This window comes from Falco punctatus (genome assembly GCF_963210335.1).
Source record: "Falco punctatus genome assembly, chromosome: 6".
In the NCBI taxonomy this organism is placed as follows: domain Eukaryota; kingdom Metazoa; phylum Chordata; class Aves; order Falconiformes; family Falconidae; genus Falco; species Falco punctatus.
The window spans coordinates 8,818,360-8,835,814 of record NC_137585.1 but is presented as its reverse complement, the minus strand read 5'-3'; the positions used below and the strand labels follow the sequence as shown (position 1 = coordinate 8,835,814).

Genomic DNA, 17,455 nt, shown 5'->3' with positions numbered 1-17,455 from the left:
TAGATGACTGTATAGTTATAGACAGCTACACTGTAGGTGTCTAAAAGTGGCCTGAAAGACGCCACCCAGACAGTTCAAACAACAGACACCTCTATTTGCCAGAGCTAGGTGCATATTAACACTGATACTGAAACCTACCTCCTTATAGCCAATATTGTGTCAGACTGAAAGGAAGCAGAATATCATTCCTCACAGCTGGAATGTGCATAAGCAGCCCTGCCTCAGGCTTAGGAAAAGAGAAGGCAGGAGTCTGCGGGTAGGGACTACCTGTCAGGATGGTGCACTACAATTAGCAAGGACTGCAAGGGCTTGTTGCAGACTTTTCCATGGCTAGCCAGGGCTTTGCAACTGGCTGAGAAACAACTTGGTGTCCAGGCAATCACTAAAAAGTTATATGTGTGCTAGTGGAGATGAGGGGCGGAGAGGATTAAGAAAATTTGGTAATAATAGATGGAAGAGGTACTAGAATAGACACTGCCATTGTGGCAGAAGTCTTGGGAACCCTCAAGTTACTTTTGAAAAAGGAATTTGACTGCCACAGAAAGGCCAAAGAAGTTGCCTCCAGGGAGGAGAACACTTCACATGTTTTGCAGTACCTGTTCCATCTTCCACTACTTCTCCTATCGCAATTATGTAGCTGTCAGTCTCACTTAATTCCAGAGTCTCTGTCTTTATGGTAAAAGTAGTGCAGCCATCCTTGTTTGTCTGCAGAAAGAGAGATGTGAACAGAGAGAAAGATAAACTGTTCCATAGATGCTGGGCAATCCTAAAGAAGTATTTCCAAATATCTGTGGAACAGATGGAATCTCAAAAAGCTGTAACTGCAGAAACCCATCATAGATTCCTTAGCCAGAGAAGAAAATCAACATGCTTGGATTAAACTGTCTCTGAAAAAGTGGCAGAAAAAAAAAAAAAGTGTTTCAGGTAAGCCCAGATCCTGCAGCTGAAAGAGCTTGAATGTCGTTACCTGAGCTAAAGGTAACCTCCTCCCTGAGACTATATGGTCGTGATGAATAAAGCCTGCCAGTGTGGCTTCTCAGTCATGGCCATCTCTGATGAGGCCGTGTTAAACAAGGGCATCCAGCCAGTTACAGACTGCAAGAGCTTCCCCGAGCATTAAGGCAGAGACAGGGTACAGCCAGCCTGCCAGAGAGGGGAGGTGGACCAAGTGTTTCTAGTTGTGCCTGTTAAGTTCTCCAGAGAACCTTGCAGGGTCTCTTACATGCCATGTGAGAGGGAGCTGGCGTTCAGCTGGTGTTTTGCACTGCTAAGACAGTGCAGCATTCCAGCTGGAGACACTTTGCTACTGGGTGCGTTTTAAAAGATGGAGAGATCCAGCTGGATTTTTATATTCTGGCTTGTTGCTGACTGGTCTGACATTTAGGAATATTTTCTTGTGACTTTCAGGCTGAAAGAGCTGCCTCTGAAAGCCATGGAAAAAAACAAGTGTGGAACTTAACCACAAATGTATAATGAATGCAAATGTGCAGAAAGCGTAACCAGCATTGGACATGATCTCAGACAGGACACTAGCAAGCTTAAGGTGATCCGTTAACTGGATACGGCAAGAAACAGGGCATTAAGCCACAGACAATTTGATACTCCGATAGCCTGTTTATTGGTGGGAGTGGTCACAGGACTGACTAGACCAGTGATCTGATACAATATGATACAGATCCTTGGGAAAGGATCTGTAATTAAATTACTTACACCGAGCTTACACCTTCTCCTGAAACCTTGAGTCAGATATGGGCAGCTAGAGCAGTAATTCAAGCAACAGAGTCACAGGAAGAGGAATCAATAGTCTGATGAGGTCTAGCAAGTGAGAAGACAGCAGACTAAACAGGTGAGTGTACATCAGAGGTGCATCAAGGCAGGTTAAGGGGACAGACATGCATTTTCAGCAGGCTATACTTTCTACTCTTCTATTTGTTCACCTACCCGGTTGTTTTGTTTCCTTATCTCCATATAATTTGTTAAATTGCCTTCCAAGATCTGGGATAATGTGATAAAAGTAATACTTGTTTTCCCTTGAATGGGCTTCCCATAGGTATACCTGTGTCAAAAGGGGAGAAACGTTCACCTGAAGACTGGCCACTTCAACAGAGATACAGATCCAGGCCACCCCCACCCTCACTGCAGGGAAGTGGAGCATGCAAGAGCTTTGTACCTTGTTTGCTCAGGAACTCCAGCTTGTCTCTTAAGCTCAGTTTGCATCCCTCTCCGCCCACTACACCCAGCATCCTAAGCATCCTTCAGCCTCACAATAAATGACCAAGTGCGAGAAGAAGCCCATTCCAGAGAGTGATCCGTCTCCCCCAGCCACAGGGCAGTGCACAAACATCATACTGGAAGGTCGCTTCTCAGCTGTGGACCATCTGAAGGTGATTGTGGAGTTGAAGGCCAAAGATCACAACAGTATCATATACTCACTTGCCACAGACCTTCAGCTGAAACTCCTTATCTGCTGTAGCAATAAATGGAGGGTGCTCAATCTTTATTTCAAATTTTTTCAACACTGCGTAGAAGAGAGGAAGATAAGGATGGAGGGAAAAAACACTGAGTATGGAGTCCAGATGGGGGGAAAGACAGTAACGACCCCAGTTATTCATCACCGTGCTGCAATGGGGATTACTCCCTTCAGCCACACCTCCCTCTATTTGCTGCTACAATTGCACGTAGGACTGTTTTCTACTTCAGCTCAGTCAAGCATAAACATTTTAAGTGACACAGGGTTTTGTCCTTACCCACGTCACTGCAACTGAATGGGACTAAGACGTGATGCTGCTTCCTCTTACAGCGGCAGACTGGAGCGAATAGTAAACCTAGCTTAGAAGAGGGCGGCAATGCGCAGCAGAAAGCGCTTGTCACAGGTCCCAGTCACAACTAGAATGAGCTGTCAGACCACAGCCTCTCCTTTGTACCCTGTGCAGCTGCAGAACCTCCAGCCCAGCATGAGATGTGCACACAGACCCACCAATCCCTGTCCCCAGACTGCTGTTGTCCCAGGGCAAAAAGTCTGATGAACGTGGCTGCATCGCCCTGCTCTCTTCTCCAGCTACCCACACTGATTTTCTCCCACCTCTGTTGTCCAAGTCTCACCGTATTCTTCAACACTGAAGGTTTTCTGAGCCATGTATGGTTGCACTGAGATGGCGTACTCCCCAAGGGGTGCTTCAGAGGCCAGGGGGAAGGACAGATCCACAATGCCATGTCTTGGCTTTACATTCAGCCACTCAGCAATACGGTTATATTCAGGATCCTATTTGAGGAAGGACATGCAGAGCCACCAAGTCACAGTGGGAACACGGGTACCTGGCAGGTCCAGACATACTCAGGCACAAGAAGGCACTACGAGGATGAGTAGTAGTAGAGAGGATGCCAGATCACCAGCACATATTCCTTCTCCTCCCTCCAGTATTGTTTTACTGAACTTTGGAATTGCAAAGGTTGCCAAGAACAGTAAAGCTACTGGGAAGTGGTAACATCATGGGAAGGAGATGCAGCTGTGCTGCATCTGCTGAGCACTTAGCCTTGTGCTCTGTGCAGACAAGGTGTTGGGCAAAGCTTCATTACTGTCCTGCCTCTGTCTCAGCTATGTGCATCACAGAGGTGCTGGTTTGAATGAAAAACCCAGGCTGACCAGGTAGAAAAGACTTCAGCTGAACCTGAGCCAGAACCAGAAGCTTATGAGGTTACATCTGTGGCACAACTCTGTCCAGGAATGAAAAGGCACAGTAGGAGACAGACATCTCCCTTTGATCAGTTCTTTGTCACTTACCTGCAGCCATATCTGGGAATACTGTAAAAACAAGAGGAAAAAAAAAGCTCAGTTTTGTACAGAGCAAAACAGCATTCATGTGAACCAGTATTAATAATGCTGCCTGATGTGAGCCCCTGACCAAAAATTTCTGCCCCACCCAGACCCCACGTTAGGTCTCCTCCTCCTTCTGTACTAGCTTACACTGCAACCAGTGGATGAGTGGGTTTTCCTCTCAAAGATCATTTGTTCTTATGGTTTAACAGGCATGAAGGGAGATGAGGCTCTTTCATGAGCTTCAGTGTATCTCATGCTGAGGCTCCTACTTCCAGGAACGCACAGGGTGATACTCACCTCATTTTCCATGACCTTAAGGTCCTCATTGAGGTTCACAATTCGAAATTTCACTGGAGAGACAAAGAAAAGGATAGTAAAGCAGTCTGCCTACAACATGTCCTTGCACAAATCTGCTTCTCCTTTTCTGTGCTCCAATATTCATGTCTCTTTGTTACCTCAAAGGTATTCAGGTCTCTCCCCAAACAGCCCTCCCCAATATCTCCCACCCCAGAGGATTTTGTCTGGGAGGTTTATATGCAGCTGTGGGCTTTAGAAACTTGCTGCCTCTACCTGGGAAGATTACAATGATCTGCTAAACAGTGGGGTTGGTCTGTCTGCAGTTTGTTCATGTTGTGAAGACTGTGGAGTACCTCTGTATTTCTACAGCTTGGAATGTCGCTCCAGGCTTTACTCAAATATTAACAACAGTCTCCGAAAAACAACAAGAGATTGTCCCATGTCCCAGAGAGTCTTGGCTTTCCTTTTAGGTCTCACTAGAGATACTTAACCAAAACAAGACCCAGGAGCAGCAGGCTGGACATTTGGTGCAGCACAACTCAGAGATGTCACATCTTGACTCACACTGTTCCTGGATGACAGACATCTAAACACAGATGTTCCTGGAAACATCTCATAATAGATCTGCTTTCTTCCATCTCCAACAAGCTTAACTTTTTGCACTTGGTGAAATCTTCCCCCCGGATGTGGCTCCTACCTTGACCCTTCCCTCCCCATTCCTTTATGCCACCTTCTTGCCTTACCTGTTTCTCCAGGTTTGTATAAGCCCTTGTCTGTCTGTATCAGAATTACATTCTTCTGGGGCATGACCAGAACCTTCTTGCAACCCTCAAAGAGCACATTGTCCCCACTGTGGATCAGGACATGCAAAAAAACCACCTCCTCTGGCTGTCAGGTTAAAAAAAAAAAAAAAAAAAAAAACAACAACAACAACAACAAAAAAAACCCCTGTCTGAAACTACAGGTAGCTCAAAGGAGAAACAGAGGCATCTCCTACCAAAACCTCTGACTTTCCACTACTCCCTTCCCCTCCTTTGATTTAGCTGTCTCCCTAGTTATAGTCTTCTTTGTGCTCCCCAGTTTCCTCCTTCTCTTTTCTTTGCCTCTCTTCTTGTCATGTTTGCCACTTTCCACATTTTTCTCCTCTTCACTATCTTTCCCATCCTGCATCTCCAACATTAACATGGCTCAGACACAAGAAAGGCTGAATCCCTCTAGTTTGTAAGAGGATAGGCAGCCAAGAGAGGTGTCTTACGTGTGATGTAGAATCATCTCTTTCCCTGGGAATGAACTCTGGCACCTAGGTTGATTGATAAAAGAAAATGGAAAACAAATTCATCAGAGACTTTACATCTTAACCCAGATACAAGACATCATCTCACTGTTAAAAAAATCCCTGAACTTCAGAGTCCAAATTCCACCATATGACTGTCTCTAACCAGCTTGTCATTATAGGGAAAAGTAGCCACTGCCTGACTTTTGTACATGAACCTAAGAGTGAACCAACCGACACGTCATTCTCCCACTTCACATAAATGTGAGATTTTTAGGAAACCAAGAAAAAACATAGGGAAGTGAGATCTGGAGCTGACCAAGACTGTAATGGGAGATGAGTTACCAGGCAAACCCAGGACATCTCAGTATCAGAAGGACCAAGACCACCAGCGGAAAGGCTCTTTTTGCCAACAGCAGATTTCCCTGGCTTTCCAAAGCCAGGACTTGTTCTCTCCTGAGGGCCGGCACCAAACAGTTAATAACTGTCTTTTTGATGCAGGAACCAGAAGTGACTTGTGTTGTGCTGAATCTGCAGGACAATGACAATCAGGGCCTAGGCACAGTGACTTTGTATGGTGCTGAGGAAGACAGAGGCAGTTTGTATACCCTCAGCACCAGACACATCTCCATGGCTCTCCAGAAATGTAACTGAAGGTCCTGTAGTCATGCCCCAGCCTCAGTGTGTCTAATTAAGCTAACTAGAGCAGCAAAGTTGCAGTGACAGGAATTCAAGCCGCCCAAGAAATGTCCAGACTGCCTAGGTGAAATTCAATTCATTGTGGGTCCAGTGCCACCACCATCCAACACAGCTAAATTAAAGCAAGCTCAATGCAATCAAAGTATGCAGGCTGCAGCTACGCTTTGCAATATAGATGCAGCTTTAGAACAGCATAGTCCTCTTGGAGCAGAGGGAAAGCCTTCTGAGGAAACGAGGATGAAAAGAATATATTCCCAATGCATTGACTTGCACTCTCATATACAAGCATTTTCAGGGACTAAACACTGATTAAACTGAAAGTCAATGTTTCCTAACAGGCCTCAAGTAGGATGAAATGAGCTGTTATGGATCAAAAGAACAGGGTTTTATCCACACAGGAAAGATTCCCCACTTTGCTAGGCTCCAGGACACCGCTGGTTTTTGCCTGGCACTGTTTTTTTGCAACCCACAGCAAGGCAAAGGACACTGCACCCAGAAAAGTACCGGACTCCTGTCTGAAGTGAAGGTGAAAGTATCTGCTGTCAAATCAGCAGCCACAGCTACACTCACCTGGAAGGTGATGCACTGAAAAGTGCCTGGCCTCTCCACATCGTGTTCCACCAGTGTGTGATTCTGAGTTGTCATCTGCAAGGTGACAGCCAGGTGGACATCCTCAGTTAGGGAGCTGAGGTGAATGCAGAGCTTCTCCTTTTGGGAATGGGGAATGACAGCAGGGAACACCACAATATAGTGACTAGAAGAGAGCAAGTGTTTGAAAACAATTCAGAGGCTGAGGTGGGCAAGCCAGAATCCATCTCTGCTGCTTTCATGAAGAGGCAGACCAAGGGTCAGAAGTGTCTGGAGGCCTGCAGTGGAGGAGCTATAGTGCAGCTCCCTTTCCATACCAAAAAGCAGCAACATGCCCAGTGTGGAACTAGAGAGCTCCTGATACCCGTCACCACCTCGCCACCAGCCAGGACACAACTGCCCATTGTGCAATACTCCAACTGCAAGTACACAGAGCAAGGCTGTGTAAGGAATGAAACAAAAGACTCAGTGGCTGAAGCGTAAGGCTTCAGTCCTCCCACCAGATTTCACCCCCATCAGCACAGGATGAACAGAGGCAAATCCTGTGGCTTCTGCAGCTTCATGGTGCATGCAGTGCAGTGCCTGGACAAGGAGATACCAGGGGCTTCACCTGCAGTGGTGCTGGACACCCAGTGCTACAACAGGACTCAGCAGGAGCTGCTTCTGCTCAGCCTCCTTAAGAACAAGGCCCCCACTGTTCAGCTCTGTGATGCTAAACAGTGCAGCACCAGCCTTCAACGACAGTCCTTTCCATCAAGCACCCCCAAAAGCAAAAGGAGATAAGCTCACGGTTCCAGGCTTGCTGCAGCTGCAACTGGGAATAGGGTCAGGGCTAAGAGGAGCACTGGTGCTCCCATTGCTTGGGCTGGGACAGGCAGCTCACAAGATCCACACAGGAGTACAGAATTGCCTGTAACGATGGGCTGGAGCAATCCTAAATACCCTCGTCAGATGCTCCTAAGTCCAAAGCAGGGGGGAGTCAATACATGGAGGTAGTATCTCTTCTAGGCTAATGACATCAGCTAATATTTACTTGCTTCCGCCAACAGCAGAGTAAAGGCCACACAGCACAGTTGTCCACCCACATCTACATTGAGATGGTATTCCAAGCCATAGGGTGCCAGAGCACTGTGGGGTGGAGACATGGTGTGGGTGACCTCTAACAGGCTAAAGGGGACTTGAGAGAAAAACTCATCTCAGCTGTGGCTGGTTTGGGTCCTGACTGTAGCATCCAATGACAGCCAAAGCTGCAAACCAGCTACTGTCCTCAGCTTGTAAAAGCAACTTCAGTACTCTCTCTGTGCATAGAATCAAAGAATCATTTAGGTTGGAAAAGACCTTTGAGATCATAAAGTCCAACTGTTAACTTGGGAGTGTCAAGTCCACCACTAAACCATGTCACCAAGCACCGCATCTATGCTTTTTTTTGTACCTCCAGGGATGGTGATTCCACCACCTCCCTGGGCAGCCTGTTCCAGCACTTGACCACCCTTTCAGTGAAGACATCTTTCCTAATATCCAGTCTAAACCTCCCCTGGCCCAGCTTGAGGCTCTTTCCTCTTGTCCTGTCACTTGTTAGGAGACATTAGTGATTAATTAGCATCATTAGTGATCTTCCCCTCATCCAGTATTTAATCAGAGCTTGGAGTAAAAACCTCTCAATTTACCTCCATTCCCAGTATCACTACCTTTGTCCACCCAACCATCCAGCTATGTCTGGTCCTCCTGGATATAGAACCTTCTCCAGAGCTGCTCCTGCCACCTACTGCCAGCTCCCCTGGTAGTTCCACTGTAAGGCCTTTACAAATAAAGCAACACATATTTTAGCAAATCTCTACTTTGCACACCCACCCCAAGCCAGGTGTTTGGTCTTCTGCCAGCTTTCTCCAGCCATAAGGTAGGTCTACACTGACACCATCACCCATGTCCTCCAGACTCTCCTCAGGCCCTGAAACCTTTTCCTTCCTTTTCCAGGGTGGCAGCAGTGAAGTGAACAGGGCTTGGGCTTATCTGCCCTGTAGTTAGGGCCTCTTTTGAAGGTGGGTGTCCTCACCCTGCCCTGGCCCCAGCTGTGTTTTTGCAGAGCATAACCAAAGGTTCATAATATAGAATGAATTTGCCATCCACCCACTCTTTGCTCCCAGCTGAAGCAATCCCCTGGATTTACTTTGGCACAGTCCCTGCATGTGTGCTTAGCATCCACTCTCTTAGTGCACAGTCTGATGTAAGAGGAACACACTAGCCTTTAACCTGGCGCTGGTATTGCAGATAATCTGCAAGTTTAAAGCACTGTATGTCACTGATCTGGGAGCAGATTTGATTCTCTGAAATCAAAAGGGGTTTGAGTTCAAGTTTAAACTAGCGGGACAAAAAACAATCTGAGTTCTGTCTGATTGCAGAAACACTCCCCGTGGCTCTGCATGTCTGAATGGTCATCAGTTTGGCTGCCCCTGAAGTTAAGTGGGGTAAGACAGCTGTGTGTGAAGCTCTGGGCTAGTCTGGTTGGAGGCTGCAGGGCAGGAGTGAAATTTCAGTAAGTAAATAGTATGTAAAAAGTTCTCCAGAAGAACCCTGAGGTGAAATCCACTCACATCGCAAAGAATGAATTTGTCCCAGGATGTTTCTACGTAAATCCTGATAAAAACACCTTTATAAAAATTGGGCCCTTGTACCAAATACAGTAAGTGAGCACTCCTGCTGCCATCAGCTGTGCTGCATAAGGCAGAGCAAGACACCTCATGGAGAAATCAAATCAACAAGCCTTACAAAGCCTCCAAGCAAGTACGTTCAGTGTGTAAGCAATAAACATTGTCTCCACCCCTTCCACCCGCCCACATCCCAGCCCTAGCCATGCTCAGCATGATTTCCACCTTCTTGGTTTGGAAGCCAAGAGAGAGAACGGTCACCCTGTCAGGGCAGGAGCTGCATAGTCCTTCAGCTCTGGATGAGGGGCAGAGGGAAGAAGGAAGACAGCAGAAGCAGGGGTGAAGCAGGGACAGAATTGAAGCTAAGCTCTCCGTGGAGGGATTCAGCCTGCAATCAGCTATGTGGAACATCGCTTTCCTGTGGGGCAGCATCCTTCTCCTGCCTAGCACAGCTGGAACACCTGCAACGCTGTAAGAACCTCAGCTACTTTACGTACATGCTCTGGTCTGTGGGGAATCCTGGGGGGTGGCGGTGTATGAGAAACAGGACAGGAGTCCTAAGACCAGGAATGTTTTTTCAGAACGGTGTAATTTCTCATATTCCTAAGGTTTCATCTGGTTCCCATGCACCCTCCTGACCACGCTACCCCTACTACTTGGCTCTCCCTTTAGTGCCTTTGATGTAGACCATGTGTTTCTGCAAGGACGCAGGCAGAGCAACTCTGCGAGCTTTCTGCACGTGATTAATTGTGACCTGCCAACATCTCACATCTCCTGCTGTGCAGCAGAATAAATTCCCTTTTGGGCTGTGCTTTTGTCCCTAGAGTGAGAGGTCACCACTGAAATCTTCAGCGGACAAAGCTGGGTGCCTTTACAAACCCAGCAAACATGAGCCCAAGGTATCTAATAGGGATGCTCTTTGTGAAGTGGTGTGTTTGCTCTGGCTTGGCTGGCTGCCTGCTCCCTCCATGCATTTCTCAGACCTCTGGCATGGACAATTCCCAGCGCCACTTCTCTTCATATACTTTATCACGAATGCAGCTCTTGTTCCAGCAGGTACTGCTGTGATATACTGGCTTGTGAACATGCTCTTGCTTTTTGAAGGCCTTTGCTTTTGCAGCCATGGCATAAGTGCAAGCAGAAACATGGCTGTGCTCGAACAGTAGTTGTTACAGTGGGAAGTATGTCGCTAGGCTGTAGCTGGGTTTCCTCCTGCCATGTGTAGTGTGGCGTGCACAAGTCTAGTTTAAAACTCTTTTCCAGCAGGGATACAGCCCCTTCCTCTAGGACATGTTCCATAGGCTGTCACAGCTCCCGCTCAAATGATGCTTTTCTGCTACCGGCTTCACACTGTTATTTTCATAACAAAGCTTTGCTTTGTGGAAATTCTGCTTGCTTCAATAGGCTGCCTGCTGTCTGGCCTATATACCAATATTTTTGTAGATTCATGAGAAAGTAATGCAGCTTGGCTCTTGGGATTCTTGAATGATAGCCTCAGAAATGCTGTCTCGTACTTTTATAGCTCAGAAGGCAAGGGTAAAGGATGAATTGTCAAAGGGGTGTAAGGCAATTTCTAGAGTAAAGGATCACTAGGAGGAAGGTAGGTACAGGAGCTTCAAGCAGTGAGTCTTTAGTGCTCAACCCATTCTTTGGCCCTGTGGCAGGGGCAGGTGCCGTGAGTCAGCTTAAGCAGGAAAATGTCATTAGCACCTGTTACCAGATCCCCTTACATTAGCAGCAGACAAGCTAGTCAAGGCAGCTTGGCAGCACTTTTGTGAAATCACTCAAGGCTCCTGGCCATCAGGACCTTGACTCCCTCTTGCCAGCGTGCTGAGCTCCAGCAAAGACCTGCCAGCAGGTCATGTCCCTGCCTCCTGCTGTTCTGATCTTTCCATTCCCTGCCCTCCTCCTGCTGCTGCAAAACATGCTGCTGGCTGAACCTGCCCAGAAGCAGTAAGCAGGAGTCAGCGATAAGGGTTTTCAGACCTGCTGGCATGTTGGCTTTTCTGTGTCCTAGTTGCTGCAGTGCAGTGTAAGATGAAAAAGAACGAAACAATAGGAATAGCTGCTTGCTGTTATCCATGGGCGCAGCTATGAGAGTAGCCACAGAAGTGTGAGATTTGGCATAAGACAGCACGGAGGACAGGAGTGTTGTGAGCTGAAGAGAAGGTGCTCATGAGACTGTGTCTGGGAGACGATGCTGGGACTCTGGGTCCCATAGACGTTGCATTTGTTCTGAGCCCAGAGGCAGCTGGTAGGACAGAAAGACACCAAGCAAACTGATGGTGACAGGCAGTGTGGTTCAAGGCTGAAGTCTCAGGAAACCTGCAATGTAGCCAAGCTCTGCTGCTGGTCCCATGCTGGGTGTCATGGGGAGGTCTCTTCACCTTATTTTGACTTCCAGTTTTGGAAGCAGTGACTGTATAATTTTACATGTGCATGCGGTGTGTAGTGCAGAGTCAGTGTTAAGGGCTGCACTAGCTATAGATGAGAAGAACGTTGTGATCTTGCCCCACTGACAACATGAAAGTGAAGAGACCAGAAGTCTTATTAGGAAGTACCCAAATCCTACAGTCAAAACCTGTCCTCTTAGAAAATCCATTTTACCTGACTTTTTTTTTTACCTTTTCTTTCTTTTTTAATAGAAATTATGCTGTGGCGATACCATCTCAGCTCTACTACCCCTTCTCAGAGACAGTGTGCCTTCAGCTCAGCAGAAAGCAAGCAGTCCCAATCCATGTGACAGTAACCTTGCAAAGTAGAGCTGGGAATGAGACTCTGATCACTCAGTCCATCTCTCAGCTCACCTTCTTTCATTGCACAAGCTTCCAGGTGAGGAAAATACTTTCAAGGTTTTTTTCAGTATTTTTTTGAGTAGGGTGGATAGTGCGTGAGTTCTGCTCTTGCTTGGGAGAAGGACAAAGAACTGTGTCTTCCCATGGGGACATCTTATTAGGGCACTGAATCTTCTGCTTCAGCCTGTATAGATCTGCCACTGCCCTTCCTGCTGTGTAGCCCCACTGACATTTTACTCTTCTAGAAAACATTCTTAAAACTACTGTGAGGTCTTTCAGGGCAAGAAGAACTGGAGCAATATAAAAACAGTACCATAATCATTATTCCAGAAGCCTGGGATCCATGAATGTGAACCATCCTGAATGATGGTTGCAACTATATCTGCAGGTCCCTCCTCCTGCTGGAAAACCCAGTGAAGTGGCTTTTATTGTTATCACGGTCCTGGAACCCAACTCAGAGTTTCAGAAGAAACAGAAAGTCCTAATCAAGCATACAGACAAGAAGACTTTTATCCAGACAGACAAGCCAGTGTACAAACCTGGACAGATCGGTATGGACAGAATGCCATGTCTTGTGAGAGAAAGAGCAGTTCTCAGGCCACAAAATATGGGGTAGCCTCTGGTACTTGGAGCAGGGCCTTCTCTGCAAGGGAGATGGGTCACAGGCTTCATCTCCCTTCTAGGCTTTGAGGGATTTGGGGATACCTCTCTCCTATGTAGGCATGGCACATGCTTTCTCCAGTACTAGCAGTACTCAGACAGCACGCCAGTGTGAACACAGCTTATGTGTTTTAGCTGATGTGTGAGAAAAGGTTCAGATACCACTGTATTGTATTCGTGATTGCTCCAGACAAAGCCATAATAGTTGGTCAGTGCCCTAAATCCCTCCATCTCCCCCAGACTTCCTCAGATGAGGATCACGGTCCCGCAGACCCCATCACTGCCCTAGCACAGCTCAGATCACCAGCTGTTTGCCCTGTGCTTCTCCACCGTTTCCGCTAGCATGACCTTCACTGCAAGCAAGACTGAGTGCCCCGCTGCAGGTCCAATGTCCAGAAAAATGCTGTTTCTCACCAGCACATCCAGCCTTCCCAGAAACTCCACACCGCCTCTCCTACCACTTGTTTTCTAGCAGGAGGCCAGCTCATAGCAAGGCTTTGACTGTAGGCCCGGGGGCGGATGGCTTTGGCTGCTGCCCTCACCCTCTCAGTGAAGCATGTGGGCACATCTTTCTTAGCCACCCGTTTTTATTATTATTAACAAACTTGATTTCATTTCAGCCTGTCCTGTTTTTCTTTTGCTTTATAGTCAAGTTGCGAATCGTAACCTTGGATCAGGCCTTTATTGCCAGCAATGAAACGGTGAGTCAAGAGAGAAGAAACCTTAAAAAGCTGAAAATGCTATGGGCTGCCTCCATGCCGTCTGGATCAGTGCTTGGCCCAGCTGGGTGATCCATCTGCAGACGGCCAGTCTCAGCATTGCTGGTGGTGCTTAAAAATAGCGTTGGGCACCACCTGCAATGCAGGAGCTGCTTGTGGTGTTGGGTCACGGGCAGTCCCTGGGAAATGTTTAGGGAAGACTCATGGATGGTTGGGGGAATAAAAAATTCCAGGGAAGTGGATGATAACGTCCCTGCAATCATCCCACCAGTAACTGTCACTTCCTCCCCACAGCACGGCCTGGTGGAACTGAAGGTAAAGCACCTACTTTATTGAAAGTGGTGACCTCCACTCGTCTTGGGGAAGACACAGGTTTGGAGATTATGGTGGGGAAATATGGATGCAGAAAGCCAGTTACCTCAGAATGAATGGGAGCCGTCCTTCACTTCTTGCCCTTTCTTCCTTTGGTACCCACACAGGTTTGGCGGTGCAATGTCATAATACCGATCATACAGGGCCAGTAAAAAACTTCCTAGACTTCTAGTCCCTCTAGCCTGTGAAATGGAGATTTCTGAAAATCCTGAATTTTCTTTAAAGAGACTTTTATATTTAACATGCAGAAAACAATAATTTGACCAGTTAGTGTTGTGGCTACACGGCTAGAGAAACTTCCTAAAGCAGCTTTCAGGATATTTTTTCTCAGAATTTGTTAGGTTAGATTCAATATTGGAGGTAAAATATGGACTGCAATCACCTGAGCTGAGGAAAGATGCCTGAAAGTGGTGCAGAGTCTGTAATAACCCACACAGAGGTCACAGTTCCAACTAGTGAGTGGCAGTACTGCATGCCATACCTACCAAGCAATCAATTGATAAACATAGTTTCTGAGACACCTATACAATGCTTTATGCCAGTTTATACAAACGTAACACCCTGATCCAGTTTCACTCTTCCAAACAACACTTCCCACTCATTCCATATGTTTATAAAGCACCCATCAACTGGTCGCTGAATCCTTGCTGGCTGGGCAGTGTGACCGTAGCCAGACTTGTGCACCTTGCCCTCCAGCAAGAACCAGCAGTGTGAGAACACTGTCAGTCAGTTCATGACTGACAGTCAACAAAGCCTCTAAACGCCCTTACACCCCAGGTCTTTACATCCTCCTTTCTCTCTGGGCCTCGTGGTCCCCTGCATGAAGTCCTGGACTCATTTCCCCAGACTTTCCTGGGGATTCAAGATATCAGGCTCCCCCATAATCACTCCCAGGTAGCTCATGCCTTAGGCAGCATGTGCTGTCAGCATTGACCCTCGCCACTGTGACCTGGGGGCTATGCCAGCTCAGATCACCCCAGGGGTCTCTATGAGGGACCATCTCTATCCCTTAGTGAGGCAGGCAGGCAATAAACCAGATGGTGGTGCCACCAGAGAGCAATAATATGCTAGATTGGCTTTGTCAATGACACAGGGAGAAAAGCCCTGTCCTCTTCACGCTCAGACTTACCTAAGCCCTGTAGCTGTGTCAAGACCAGGGCTCTCAGGACAAAAGGATGATTGCTCAGACCATGCTGTGGTAGCTTGGGCAGCCTGCAAAAGAGTTTCTTTTTGCACTGGCAAATAACTACTCTCTACTACTGCCTCTGCAGGACCCCAGAGGGAACCGAATTGCACAGTGGCTGAACGTTACACCTGTGGGAGGCATTGTGGATCTGTCCTTCCCTCTGGCTGCAGAAGCACCAGTTGGAGAGTACCTCATCAAAATGCCTGACCGCACACATGCCTTCAGGGTAGAGGAGTATGGTAAGAGTCTCAGGGAGCTGAAGGCAGCAGAGAAAGGTGTATTGCCTCCAGCCCCCCTCTCTCACACAGAGTTGAACGGGCCATGCAGCTGTGAACAGCTGTGCTAGTTGTGCTAGCACCTGAGATGTCCAGCTGCCTGCCAGTAGGCGTAATCGCTGACTTTCACTCAGGCCCACTGGCTTTCTCCTCCCCCATGTCCTGAGGCTGGGCAGAGGCACTGTCCCACAGCTGTGCCCTGGGGAGGAGACTAAGGCTGTCTATTCCCACCACAGTCTCCTGGCTGGGCTCTGGTGCATTACTGCAAGGCCCTGTGCTGGTGGTCAGGGAATGAAAGGAGGGATTTCTTTTCTGTGAAAAAACATTTGGGGAGGATTGGAACAAATGAACTCTCTCTGTTCTCACTGAATTATATCCCTTTTGCTTTCACACAGTGCTGCCCAAGTTCAGTGTCTCCATCCAGATGCCTCAGGTGGTCACTATCTTGGAGGAGAACTTCCGTCTCCACGTCTGTGGCATGTGAGCTGACTTATCATGGTGGAAGGTGCATTCTTACTGGTTTGGAAACTGCACTGCTGTCTGTAACTGAACTCAAACTGGTCTCTGCCAACCCTACCCTCACCCCAAATTCTGGCACTCTGGTATCCTTTGCTAAGGAATTCTCCTGGACTCTCACCTTTCTCCATATTCTCTTGCCCTACTTCTTTCTCTGTTTGGAAATGTGGTAGTGAAGCCCCTCAGTGGGGCATGTGCCCTACAGTACGGTACCTCTGCTGCATTGATTAGTGCCAGTGTGGAAGGAATAATGACTCAACTTGTGGTCACCACAATGACCCCTAGCACTGCCTGGTGGGACTAGCATTGATTCGGACAGAACTGACCCACCACAGCCTTCTGTCTCAATCTGATGAAGTAATTTTAACTTCCTGGTCTCTACTGAGCTCATGAACAGTGAAGATACTGCAGGCTGCTAGATTGCATAGCTGCAAACCACAGGCTAAAGCTGATATTATTCACACATCAGCCAGTGTTTCTTTATGTGAATGTAAGTCATCTCTGTCGTATTTGCCAGGTACACCTATGGGAAACCAGTCCAAGGTAGTGTGAAGGCTGTGGTGTGCCGTAAGCATCTCCACTATAATCGGAAGTCTTCCAAAGCCAAGCGCAGTATTTGTAAGGATTACACTGGCGAGGTAAGCACATGGGACATGCATTCCTCTTGCAAAAAACAGGAACAGGGGCAAAGAGAGGGAAGAATACTGAAGGAAGAAGTGGGACAGGCATCAGTTATTGAAGCAGCATACTCTTTGCTTGGGGTTGAATGACTGATATGTCCTTAAATCCCCAGTGTAGCAGCCTTAGCCCCTGTCACTGATTTCTCTGACTGCACTTAGATGCACTCAAAGGAAGAAGCATCTGTAGGCAAGTTAGCTATTGCAGATTTGCCTACAAAACAGATATTGCAACATGGCAATAAAAGATACAAACACTGGCCACATTAATTCACTTCCACTGGATGCTTTTTAGCACCGCCTTTTAGTCTGATGTAAACACTTGTGTATTGTTTCCCAGAAACAGCTGTTTTGGAAATACAGAAATTGCCTCTAGCATCTAAGCAAGCAATTGTAGTTCAGCACAGACTTTACTTTTTCATCTCTAGGGTTGAATGAATGTATATCTATTTGTTTATATATTTTTAAGTAACCCAGCACATATCTTAAAGGTAAATTCTTGCCTAGCAGAAGAAATCATGTTGTTAGGGAGAAATGTCAATTCATGTTTGCTGCTGGCGAGTGGGTGAATGTGTAAAGATGAGACACATGTGAAACAGCATCTCCTATTAAGGACTGCTTCACAGAAAGTTAGTACATTTCATGCCAGTATGAGAGTTGCTCCTTTAACTCAAGTGTCTTAGTCGCGTACTTTTAGACTTCAGGGCCTTGGGTTTGATCTGCACTGCAGAAGAGATTAGTGGGTTCATGATTGGTTAACAGATACAATTTCACATCCCCAGACAAACGAGGATGGCTGCTTTGCCACTGAGGTGAATATTAAGAATTACCACCAGAAGCGTGGTGACAGCTATGATTTCAACCTGGAAGCTGTGGCTTTTCTGAAAGAAAGTGGAACAGGTAGCAAAAACTGATTCTACACTTCATGGAAAATCT

The 17,455-nt window shown here is 47.1% G+C and overlaps 2 protein-coding genes across 2 annotated transcripts in view; one reads left to right on the top strand and one right to left on the bottom strand.

The window, feature by feature from the left end:
- LOC308065528 (alpha-2-macroglobulin-like protein 1) overlaps nucleotides 1-6,866 on the bottom strand; it is a gene marked incomplete at its 5' end in the record, with an annotated part of 29,441 nt that extends 22,575 nt beyond the window's left edge. Inside the window, 9 exons of the mRNA XM_080391595.1 lie at nucleotides 597-705; nucleotides 1,942-2,056; nucleotides 2,434-2,518; nucleotides 3,103-3,262; nucleotides 3,782-3,802; nucleotides 4,115-4,167; nucleotides 4,858-5,002; nucleotides 5,707-5,711; nucleotides 6,467-6,866. Of these exons, the coding sequence (XP_080247721.1) occupies nucleotides 597-705; nucleotides 1,942-2,056; nucleotides 2,434-2,518; nucleotides 3,103-3,262; nucleotides 3,782-3,802; nucleotides 4,115-4,167; nucleotides 4,858-5,002; nucleotides 5,707-5,711; nucleotides 6,467-6,866 (1,093 nt within the window). The remainder of the gene's footprint in view (nucleotides 1-596; nucleotides 706-1,941; nucleotides 2,057-2,433; nucleotides 2,519-3,102; nucleotides 3,263-3,781; nucleotides 3,803-4,114; nucleotides 4,168-4,857; nucleotides 5,003-5,706; nucleotides 5,712-6,466) is intronic.
- A 682-nt stretch (nucleotides 6,867-7,548) lies between these two features.
- LOC308065702 (alpha-2-macroglobulin-like protein 1) overlaps nucleotides 7,549-17,455 on the top strand; it is a gene marked incomplete at its 3' end in the record, with an annotated part of 28,709 nt that continues 18,802 nt past the window's right edge. Inside the window, exons 1-9 of the mRNA XM_080391902.1 lie at nucleotides 7,549-9,790; nucleotides 11,965-12,151; nucleotides 12,503-12,665; nucleotides 13,423-13,475; nucleotides 13,788-13,808; nucleotides 15,137-15,290; nucleotides 15,722-15,806; nucleotides 16,360-16,480; nucleotides 17,302-17,419. Of these exons, the coding sequence (XP_080248028.1) occupies nucleotides 9,720-9,790; nucleotides 11,965-12,151; nucleotides 12,503-12,665; nucleotides 13,423-13,475; nucleotides 13,788-13,808; nucleotides 15,137-15,290; nucleotides 15,722-15,806; nucleotides 16,360-16,480; nucleotides 17,302-17,419 (973 nt within the window). The 5' untranslated portion in view covers nucleotides 7,549-9,719. The remainder of the gene's footprint in view (nucleotides 9,791-11,964; nucleotides 12,152-12,502; nucleotides 12,666-13,422; nucleotides 13,476-13,787; nucleotides 13,809-15,136; nucleotides 15,291-15,721; nucleotides 15,807-16,359; nucleotides 16,481-17,301; nucleotides 17,420-17,455) is intronic.